The 11929-nt window shown below is 45.0% G+C and overlaps 1 protein-coding gene across 2 annotated transcripts; it reads right to left on the reverse strand.

The window, feature by feature from the left end:
* Window positions 1-429: 429 nt before the first annotated feature.
* On the reverse strand, window positions 430-10799 carry LOC137324130 (uncharacterized). 2 transcript variants are annotated; one of them, XM_067988267.1, is made up of 2 exons: window positions 10258-10799; window positions 430-3967 (listed from the first exon to the last, which is right to left on the reverse strand). In XM_067988267.1, the coding sequence occupies exons 1-2, from the start codon at window positions 10555-10557 to the stop codon at window positions 3086-3088; spliced, it is 1182 nt and encodes a 393-aa protein (XP_067844368.1). In that variant the 5' UTR covers window positions 10558-10799; the 3' UTR covers window positions 430-3085. The 2 variants fall into 2 exon arrangements, with proteins under 2 accessions (XP_067844368.1, XP_067844370.1); XM_067988269.1 differs by having other exon boundaries at window positions 10322-10559.
* Window positions 10800-11929: the final 1130 nt, after the last annotated feature.

The raw sequence follows: 11929 nt of genomic DNA on the forward strand, positions 1-11929 counted from the left end.
GATGGTGGATCTGGAGCTTATGGGAAATAAGAAAATTCAGTTGTGCTGTGACCATACTGGCATCGACAAAGTAGAGAGAGGCAAGAAAGGTTTCAACAGAGAGAAGGTCAGTTAACGAGTTATTTCTTGTGTCCTGTCCAGTGGTGTAACATAGGCAATGTCAAAGCCTTCTCAGATATGGAAGCAGTTATCAAGTCTTGGATGGACTTGAACTTTATAAAGAATTAAGAGTTGTTGAGGGGAAAAAGATGTGTTGAACACAAAAGAGTAAGTATCTTGGAGGTAAGGATTGCAAGTGAGTAGATGTGGGAATTCCAATTGAAATGGGAAAAGACAATAAGATCAAGAATGCCAATAGATGAGTAAGGACTAAGTGGAGCCAAAAGGCAGGAGGTAGTTGGACTTCTAAATAAGACATAAAATGAACAGGAACTATGTATTTATTTTTGATTGTTGCACACTTCATCGCAATACACTGAAGTAACTTGTTACGAATCATAAATTGATCCAAATGTTAGTATCATAACCAGTTAGGAATAGCATTCTGTTTTGTTCTGGAATATAAAAGATTAGTTTGTAAACACACAAGTGCACATTTTATACAACATCACAAACCAAGATGTTACACATTTTTCAATTAACAGCAATAATTGTGAGGGTGGAGTCTCCATGAGCAGCCATTCACAAACACCTGTGATATTCGTTCAAAACCTTTGAGACAAAACCACTGGAACATGCTATTACCACACCACACACACACACACATAAACACACTCACTCTCACACACACACATGCAGGGGGGTGAAACTGGTCTATGGCTGTAGCACGAAACAGGTTCATAGCGAATCGGCAGCCGGTTTTACACCGCGACCGTTTTTCTATGAGCCAGTATCATACTACTGGCTTTGACCAGTTTCACCACCTCCTCCCACACTCACACTGACACACTCTATCGCACACACAATTAACTGAGATGACAAACTCTACACTGGAAAAAAGCTTTGAACTATATGCGCTGAGCACAGTAAGGATTTGTGAATCGGAATTGCTCTAATACTGCCCTTACTGAGATCCATCTGTTCCGATGGCCTTACACCTCTCCACAATCTCACGTTAGCCCGTCTACACAGTCCTTTCCAAGCTGGGATCCATTCCCTCCGAGTACTGATCTTCAGTATCTTGGACACTCACCCTGCCTACCATAATCTTCCAATTATAACACACTGTCTTACTGGTATTGGTAGATTCACAATATACTTGCCATGGACTGTTTTGTTTTGAAATATTTGGCACTTTGAGGGTGAAATTGTTCTTCGTGAGTATTGTGAAATGGGTTCATTGTGAACCAGCAGCCTGGCATTGAAGTCAATGGGATAAAAACATCGGGTCCAGTGTAAAACGGGCTGCCAATACACTGTGAGCTTTTTTCGCTATACCGGCAAAGACAAATTTAACTGCCTCTGAGAGCTTTTGCCCCCCATAATATTTTCCCTTTTCCATGAACCCGTCAGATTTAATGAAAAGTATCACACCCGTATTTTTTCTTTAGTCTCAAATACCTGAACTGAGGGACAAATGATACATCTGCCCTCCGGACCACAGTCATTAATGGCACATTTCCAGAAGAAACAGCTCAAAAAAAATGAGGACATGCAATGTCGGTCATGGCAGCTACGCCATGTGAGTAGCTTGATCAATGGTTGGTGTAAATAAAACATCAGGGCCCGATCGGGCACATCCCAGGATCCTGAGGGGGATGAGGCAGGAAACTGCAGAAGGTCAGGAGAGTGGCCAATGTAGCACCCAGAGACAGAGCTAATCAGGGCAATTAGAGGACACTTAGTTTAGCATTTGCAGTGGGGCAAATTTTAGAGGATGAAATTACCACATTTCTAAATAAAGTGAAAATAGAAGTAGCCAGCACAGATTTCAAAAGGGACAATCGCGCTTGACAAACCTTATAGAATTCTTTGGAACATAGGAACAGGAGTTGGCAATTTAGCCCCTCGAGCCTGTTCTGCCATTCAATTAAATAATGGCTGATCTGTATCTTAACTGCACCTACCTGCCTTGGTTCCATGACTCTTGCCTTTGAGGAGGTAACAAGACATGGTTGATGGGGAGAAATTGGGGCTTTTTTCATTGGAACAACACAGATTACAGGCGATTTAAAATTAGGAAAGAATGGAACAGGGTAGACAGAATCAGACTGCATCCAGTGGTTGAACGGGTTAGATCGAGGGGCCATAGATACAAGATTAAATGTAAGAGATTTAGAACAGGGGGCAGGAGAAACTTCTTTACATGAAAAGTTGGGAGATTGCGAAATTCACAGTTAGTGGTTGAGGCAGAAGCAATGTCAACATTCAAGATCAGATTGGATAGGTGGATGTCAGAAAAGGGATGGAGGGAAATGGGAAGAGGGTGGGTAAATGTAAATAGGACTATTCGCTCATGTGGAGGGTAAATACCAACACCAACTGATTGGGCCGAATGATCTAATTCCATGTTGCAACTTCTATATATTTCTATATAAGTGGTCCCATGACCAGATGCTAACAAGCCCAATACCTGGACCCACAGCTGTTGGCTCTCTTACTGCCTCAGGCTTCTAAACACCGGAGAAGGGTTATTTTGGCAAACTGAATGCAGGATTCTCTGGAGTTCTGGAGTGGTTGGGAAGACTAGGCTTTCCATTTCCTCGGAAGAGAATTCTTTGAGATAATAGATTGCTTGAGATCAGAATTCCCCAAGTCTATGGCTAGTTGAGAACAAAACTACAGGGTTGCTGTGAAAATGAACTCATGACCGGTTCACAGGCCTTTTTGGATTGAAGAAGAGTTTTTGGTAAATTGCCTCTTGACGCTGTTAAAAATTAAGTGTGCTCCAAGAAGTCCCCAAAAATGCCTCCTGACCCTGAAATGATTAGAGTGTCTTCTGGGAAATGCCACAGACTTGCGAGGCGCCTGGCAATCATAGGAAGACCACCGATAGCGGTCTTGCTCACCGTGACAAACCCTGGGATTACACTAGCGCTACCTTTAATAATGTTGGTGAGATAGAGGATGCTGGCCCTAACTTCAGTTACAAGCCGGAGAGGTGCCTGCTATTATCGATGAGGATGCTAAACACATTTAAGGTGAGAATGCCAACAACCGTGAGGACACCGAGGAAAATCGGAGCGACGACCTTGGCGACCTCTACTGTGCCACTTGACACTGCTTGGACCATGGCTCCACCAGGAACGAGGAGCTTGTAGTAAATGAATTGAAAGATCCCCATGGCTGCCTCATAGCCGATCGGTCGTAGTGGGGAACTTCCTCTGTTGTTTACAGGATCGATTATTTTATTCTTAATCAACCCTTCCACTTCTTTGAAGGTTTGTGCTTCATCGTCTATGCTTGTTCCCCTGCAGCGGTCAAATAACTTGCCCACTCGCAGTTTTTCCTGCAGCTGTCTCACAGTTGCATGTTTTGTGTCAAGTTCTGGTTTCATTTGTTTCGTGAATGCAAAAGAAAAGTCTTTGTTGTATGTCAGCACATCCTGTCCCTCTGATCTCACGTTGTCAGTTAGACAGGGATCGTTATTCTGATCCCGTGGGTATGTACAGCAAAGTGCCGTCCAGACCAGTCCAGGCACCGAGACCCTATTGTTCAGTTTGGTCTTTGTGGGATTGGCAGCGCCCGTCACCAGGTACATCGACCGGCCTGACTTGTGGCATATCTGTGCTAACTTCTGGGCAACAGATTCCACCTCCTGATACCAGTTGACGTTGGCTCCATGCTCCTCGGGGACTGCATTAGTGAGGGTGCAGGTGGCTGTGGCGCTCTCCTTCCCATTCAGTCCGAATGGGTAGAGATGACCCCGATCATACCCCGAGTCTTGGTAATCCTCATCCATCGCCTGCTTGTTACTGGAACCTGCACTGCTACTTCTCATTTTATCCGAGGCATTTTGATCATCGATCTGTAATCAACGCAGATCAAAGTGTTAGCAAAATTAAGACTTTACAATGTGTTCATTGCAACCAGACCTCCCAGTAATCAATACGCTTGGGCGTAGAGGGATTCAGGCAGCAAATTTAATATAGCGCCCTCAAAACACACGCATTGCCAACATAACGTTTTTTAAAAAATATTTGTTCTTGAGATGTGGCCAACACAGGCAAGGCCGTATTCATTGCCCATCCCTAGTTGCCCAGAAAAGATGGTGGTGGTTCCTTTTCCCGAACAATTACTTTTACAGTTGAGTGGCTCAATAGGCCACTTCAGAGGGCATTACAAGGCAACTGCATCGTGTGGACTAGGGTCACGCTGAGTAGGTGTGGCAAGTCACTTCCCTGAAGGATATTAGTGAACCAGTTGGGTTTTTGTGACAAAAGACCAGCTCTACTCTGGTTTGATTTCATTCTCGGGATGTGAGCGTCATTGGCAAGGCCGGGCATTTATTGCCCTGAGAAGGTGAGTGGTGGGCCTCCTTCTTGAGCTGCTGCAGACCATGTGGTGAAGGTACTCAAACAGTGAGGTTAGATAAGGAAGCAGTTTGATGCAACTGAGTCGTCTGCTAGGCCACTTCAGAGGGCAGTTAAGAGTCAATCAGGTGTGGGACTGGAGTCACATATTGGCCAGGTCGGGTAATGACGGTAGGTTTCCTTTCCTAAAAGGACGTTAGTGAACCAGTTGAGTTGCCAGCCCACAGACTACTGGATTAATTAAATTCAATTTATACAATTTGCTATGGCAGAATTGAAACAGGATTGCTACCCCAGGATCATAACCATACCCTGGTAAGGTGCTAAAGTAATCCATTATCTGTGAAACACTCCGGGACATCTTGAAGTCCTGAAAGCCACTACACAAATTTGCAGGGCTACGGGGATAGGGTGAGGGAGTGGGACTAGTGGATTGCTCTTGCACAGAGCCGGCACGGATTCGATGGGCCAAATGGCGGGAGACGGGAGTATGTTCCCCCTGAATATTTTGTATTGATAATTGTATGTTTTACTTAGTTTTAGAACATTCTTTTGCTTCATAGGTTTTTAATGTGAAATAAGGAGAACTTTTCCGTCAATGGGGATGGGCACTGAGTGGAGCCCAGTTAAAATCATCCACGTCCTGAAAACAAAATAAAAAACACCACAGACCAATCAACAAACTACAAAGGGGACACTCGCCCAAATTCTTAATATCGATGGGAAAGCAGACATTCTGACTAGGGCAGCAGCTCTCTGTTTGCGCACTTTATGGCTGAACTCTAGGGTTGCCAACCCTCCAGGATTGCCCTGGAGTCTCCAGGAATTAAAAATTAATCTCCCGGACACTGCTGGGAGCATCACCCTGGAGAAAAATCATAGGGGCGTTAAAAGAATGTTTTTTTTTAATTGCCTTTGAACACTTCCATTTATTAGTTATAAAAAATATTGGAGGGGGGAAGATACGCTGTTTGATTGGGTGGGGTGATTGGAGGCGGGGGGGTCTTGTGATGAAACTTCCAGAAATACCAGAGTTGGCAACCCTACTGAACTCAGTGCCAGGTGCACCTAACGTTACAGATGTCGCTTTGTAAACTTGCCTCGTCCATTGGGAATGCATTTCGAGAAATTAACCCTTCCCTCTTTGTAATTTTCCATCCAAACCCCTGGAAATTCCCAACATGTCTTCATGTCAGGCGAAGCTGTGCTCCAGAAATGCAAACTCGTCAAATGATCCTTTACGACTCCCTCGTCGGCCAAGGGCACATCGCACAGTACACGTACCGCTATGAGACTACAGCTTTAGGATAAGGTCACATCATAAGTTTAGTGTCAGCGCAAAGTGATCTCAGCCACCCTAGCGGTGTACATCCGGAGTCCGCGTCTGACCTGACAGCCACGCGAAGTGGAGTGAGACTCCCTTGTGTACTCTCACATCGCTCCGGTTTGACACCACATGGACACTCCTTACCCATCCTGGATAACAACAACTTGCATTTATATAGCACCTTTAATGTACTAAAACATCCCAAGGCGCTTCACAGGAGTGAATGTCAAACAAAAATTTGACACCGAGCCATATAAGGAAATATTCGGACAGGTGACCAAAAGCTTGGTCAAAGAATTAGGTTTTGAGGAATCATAGAAATAGAATCCTGGAAAGGTTACAGCACGAAAGGAGGCCATTCGGCCCATCGAATCCGTGCCGGCTCTATGCAAGAGCAATCCACTAGTCCCACTCCCTCACCCTATCCCCGTAGCCCTGCAAATTTTTTCCTTTCAAGTGCTTATTCAGTTCCCTTTTGAAGGCCATGATTGAATCTGCCTCCACCACCCCCTCGGGCAGTGCATTCCAGATCCTAACCACTCGCTGTGTAAAAAGTTTTTCCTCATGTCACCTTTGGTTCTTTTGCCAATCACCTTAAATCTATGACCTCTGGTTCTTGACCCTTCCGCCAATTGAAACAGTTTCTCTCTATCTACTCTGTCTAGACCCTTCATGATTTTGAATACCTCTATCAAATCTCTCAACCTTCTCTGCTCCAAGGAGAACAACCCCAGCTTCTCCAGTCTATCCACGTAACTGAAGTCCCTCATCCCTGGAATCATTCTACTAAATCTCTTCTGCACCCTCTATAAGGCCTCTTTGTGCCTCTCTGTCTCTTTCTCTGTGTTTCTTTCTTTGAATCTCTCTCTCTCTCCTCTAAGTACCTCACTGTCTCTCTCTCCCTCTATGTCTCTGTGCCTCTCTCCCTCTCTCTCTCTGTGCCTCTCTTTCTCTCTCTCTGTGCCTCTATTTGTGTGTCTCTATCTCTCTCTGTCTCTGTCTCTCTCTGTCTCTCTCACTCTCTGTGTCTCACTCTCTCTCTCTATCTATCTCTCTGCATGTCTCTCTCTCTGTATGACTGTATCTCTCTGTCTTTGTGTGTCTCTCTCTGTGCCTCTCTCTCTATCTCTCTCTGCGACTCTATGTCTCTCTGTATGTCTCTCTCTCACTGTCTCTGTGTGTGTCTCGCTCTCTCTCTTTCTCCGTCTGTCTGTCTGTCTGTGTCTCTCTCTAAGTAACCCCACAATGACCCAGTAACCCTAACCAAACCATCACCTCATCCCCACAAAAAATAGCTTTGTGTTTTTGTCTATATATATATATATATGTATATCTGTGTCGAGGGAGCTGGAATCAGAGAAAAACGCCTTCGGGCAGAAAGTAAAATGACAAATGAATGAAATAAAATGAAATGTAATGTACCTATAATGTATCTGTAATCAATAACCTGTATTGATTATAATGCAATGACGCACCCTAGAGTATCATGAACTGTAATTCTCATGTACAATGTATAACTGTTTCGTTTGAACCATATTTGAACTGTACTGTATGTATCTTGCAAACTGTATGACCTGTATTGTTTATGTTTGAAATGTGATATGGCAATTGTACTGTATGTATCTTTACAAATTTTATGAATAAAGTATATTTTTGAAACAAAAAAAAATGTGACTCTCTCTCTGTTTCAGGAATTGTCTGATTTGGAAACAATAAATGTTGGAACTGTTGAGTTTAAAACTGCAGTAATTTTCCCAACAAGGACTGAAGTTAAAGGTTTCAAATCAGAAACCAAGTCTGTGGCATTTGAGACGTCCCAATACAAGGCCTCTGGTCCCTGGGAGAACCAGTTCCCCCGGGCAGCCTGGATTAACATTACAATGGACAGGGTCCCAGAGAGAGAGAGAGAGAGACATCCCAACATAGGCAAAGAATCATCTGGGGGTGTGTCCCCAATACAACCCCCCCCCCCCTCTCCCATCCTCCAGTGATGATGTGGATGATCCTCCAGTGAAGGAGACAGAACATCTTTCAGTCTGGTCTTACAGTTCAGCCTGTGTGTATGTCTGCATGACTGTGTGTGTGTGTGACTGTGTGTGTGACTGTGTGTGTCTGCGTGACTGTGTGTGTGACTCTGTGTGTGTGTGACTCTGTGTGTGTGTGACTGTGTGTGTGTAACTGTGTGTGTCTCTCTGCGTGACTCTGTGTGTGTGTGTGAGACTGTGTGTGTGTCCCCTCAATGTCTCTCAATCTGTTACTCTTTAGATTCTGTGGTTTATAACTGGGGGGGGGGGGGTGTTGTTTGAGTAAATGGTGTTTGCTGAGAGATTGACCCATGTAACTGGGTGGGGGAGCCTTGGGATCCTGCTGTGCCTTTTTGGGTATGAATCTCTTGCTTTGTTTTAACCAATGTATTTTCTCTCTCTCCTCCCTCCTGTAAACTATTTTACAACACCAAGTTATAGTCCAACTTTACCTGACGAAGGAGGAAGCCTCCGAAAGCTTGTAGATTTCAAATAAAAATTGTTGGACTATAACTTGGTGTTGTAAAATAGTTTACAATTGTCAACCCCAGTCCATCACCGGCATCTCCACATCATGACTCCCTCCTGTGGACATTTGTTGAATTGAAAGCTGGAAGGAGAGTTTTCGGAGGAGGATTCCCTCTGGACAAGAGCTTGCTCCAGAGGTGGACCCTCCTCCAACAGGCTGCACCCAATGGGGGCCCATGTCTGTTTATTAACCCGGGACTTTCATTTCCACCCTGGCCCCCGGTTTTGGTGCCTCTGTTCCCGTTAGACCGTGTGAGTCTCTCGAGTTATTAATAGTGGGGAACGGGTGGGAGGAGATTCAATGGGGCTCCTGTCCCCTCAGTGTTTTAAGCCGGTTAGAGTCCTGTCAGTAATAATGTTCACAGACAAGGGCCGAGGGAGGAAATTAAACTCTCGCTGTGTGTATATATCTTGGTGTGTGTCTCTCTCTACATATATATATATATATATATATTTATGTCTGTCTTTCTCTCTCTATATATATGTATATCTGATGTGGAGATGCCGGTGATGGACTGGGGTTAACAATTGTAAACAATTTTACGACACCAAGTTATAGTCCAACGATTTTATTTTTAATCCCACAAGCTTTTCCACAAGCTTCTATATATATATATATATCATTGCGTGTCTCTCTCTGTACCTCTCCCTCCATCTCGCTTTCTGCAACTCCATCCCTCTGCACCGCTCTCTATGTTTCTATCTTTATTTCTCCATCTCTCGCTCTGTGCCTTTTTTTCTATTCATCTTCCACAACTCTGTCGTTCCGTATTTTTAAAATCTCTGCCTCGGTATCTCCCTCCCTGTCTCTCTCAGTATCTGGTTTCTGTATACCTGTCCCTCCCTCTCTCAGTATCTGGTTTCTGTATACCTGTCCCTCCCTCTCTCAGTATCTGGTTTCTGTATACCTCTCCCTCCCTCTCTCAGTATCTGGTTTCTGTATACCTGTCCCTCCCTCTCTCAGTATCTGGTTTCTGTATACCTGTCCCTCCCTCTCTCAGTATCTGGTTTCTGTATACCTGTCCCTCCCTGTCTCTCTCAGTATCTGGTTTCTGTATACCTCTCCCTCTCTCTCTCAGTATCTGGTTTCCGTATACCTCTCCCTCCCTGTCTCTCTCAGTATCTGGTTTCCGTATACCTCTCCCTCCCTGTCTCTCTCAGTATCTGGTTTCTGTATACCTCTCCCTCCCTGTCTCTCTCAGTATCTGGTTTCTGTATACCTCTCCCTCTCTCTGTTTCTGGGGCGTCTCAAAGGAAGGAGAGAGAGGCTGAGAGGTTTAGGGAGGGAATCCCAGAATATGTGGCAGAAGGCACGGCCACCAATGGTGGGGCGAAGGAAATGGGGGGGAAGGGGGTACATCGTAAACCGTACTCTTAATTTAGAAGCAGGAGATTCTGCCCCTCCTCACTCTCTAACTTTTAGGAGACAAAACAGTGCTTCCAGGCAGGTTCAGAGCTGTCTGCTAAACAGGGCTGGCAAGTTGGAATGGGTCCCAGGAATGTAAACAGTTTTGCCTGACTGCAGGTTTGGCTCAGAGTCGGCCGAACTTCTCTCGCTTGATTATTTTGATGAAGAATGCAGCGGGTTTAATTTTTTTTTTGATTTGTGCCCTCGTCTAATATTTAATCTTGTTTCCTGATCTGTGTTTCATACAATGTACAGTAGCACCTCGAACAGGTGTATCCAATTGTAAACAATTTTACAACACCAAGTTATAGTCCAACAAGTTTATTTGAAATTCACAAGCTTTCGGAGGCAAGAAGGAAGCTTCCGAAAGCTTGTGAATTTCAAATAAACTTGTTGGACTATAACTTGGTGTTGTAAAATTGTTTACAATTGTCAACCCCAGTCCATCACCGGCATCTCCACATCAGGTGTATCCAGACAAGGCTGGGGCTTCTTTACCTGCGGTTCATGAAACCAGGGACTGGGTCTGTAACCTTCACTCACGCCCATGGAGCAGGGATACCTGTAAGCGGAATAGACCGGGATCCGCAGGTCTGTGCGGTACAGGGTCCCGTAGTGATAGTGGTTCTTGTACCGCTGGCAGATTTTGACCCGGCTTCTCAAGGTGAATCCCTGCGGTGGGATCTTGTCCTGAAAGAACCAACTGCATTCATCGAAATTCCGGACCACTTTCCCGTGCACTGCCCCGGGATCGGGGACCGCCAAGAGCAGGAATAGGAGCAGACTCCCTGCCCCCATGTTCAGCCACCGCAGAATGATCTTCCTCTCCCGGTGAAAAGAGCCAGCGAGCGCTCGCTCAGTTCATGAAGCTTCACTTCCCTTGGGTTTATTCTTGGCAGTTCCGGATGGTTCGCGAGATTTGAGAACTGATGACAAGTTATCCCACTCCCCCAAACAAGTCAATCAAATATGACAGAACTGCTTAAAAAAACTGGCCCATTCTCTGGAAGGACAGAATTCAGCACTCACCAATTACCTTCACATTCATCTACTGTAATGTTAAATTCAGACAACGCCCTTTCTTTTCCTAAAGGGAGGAAGGAAGTCTTGCGTCTTTCACAACCTCCGGATGTCCCCTAGCCAATGAAATACTTTTGAAGTGTAGTCAATGTTGCAATGTAGAAAACATGGCAACCAATTTGCGCACAGCAAGCTCCCACAAACAGCAATGACCAGATCATTTTTTTTTTAGTGCTGTTGGTTGGGGGATAAATATTGGCCAGGAGAGCGGGGAGAACTCCCCTGCTCTTCTTTGAATAGTGCCTTGGGATTTTTTTATATCCACCTGAGAGGGCGGACGGGGCCTCTGGTTGACGTCTCATCTGAAAAACAACACCTCCGACACTGCAGCGCTCCCTCAGTACTGCACTGAAGTGTCAGTCTAGATTATGTGCTCTAATCTCTGGAGTGGGACTTGAACCCACAACCTGCTAACTCAGAGGTGAGAGTCAGCTAAGGCTGACACCGCTTTAGGGAAAAGAGAAACTGCCACCCTTACCCAGTCTGGCCTACATGTGACCCCAGTCCCACACAGTGTGATTGACTCTAAATACCCTCAGGGCAACTGGGGATGGGAGACACATGCCTAGTGTTACCCAAGAGCAAATGAAAAAAATGTACATTATTAAAATAAAATCTTGCTGAGAGCAACACATTTCCTGTCCATAAAGCTTATTTCCTGTGTCCCGATATTTGTTCACACGTTTGTGTCAACATTTACCATTTTAAGCACCATGTCAAAATTTCCATTCACGTTTACTCTGACAACTGTCACCGTGTAGTCGTGGATTCCAGCCATAAGGAGGCTTTGTGGAGTGGGTATCTGAAGTCCCTCTCCCAACTCCGTCACCATCTTGTGTAGAAAAAGACATATTCATCAACTCACTACAAGCAATTCATTTTCTGTGTTCCCATATCAATAGCTTGAGCTTTGCTTTCACATGGGAAGCGGTGGGGTAGATCTGCTTTGTGAATTTGGTGTAGCAAAATCATAAATCTTTTCATTATTAACACGGCCGGCACCTGTGGAACTGTACCTCAGAGAGTGGGCACCTGTGGAACTGTACCTCAGAGAGTGGGCACCTGTGGAACTGTACCTCAGAGAGTGGGC

Source organism: Heptranchias perlo, chromosome 8 (assembly GCF_035084215.1).
Source record: "Heptranchias perlo isolate sHepPer1 chromosome 8, sHepPer1.hap1, whole genome shotgun sequence".
Classification (NCBI taxonomy): Eukaryota; Metazoa; Chordata; class Chondrichthyes; order Hexanchiformes; family Hexanchidae; genus Heptranchias; species Heptranchias perlo.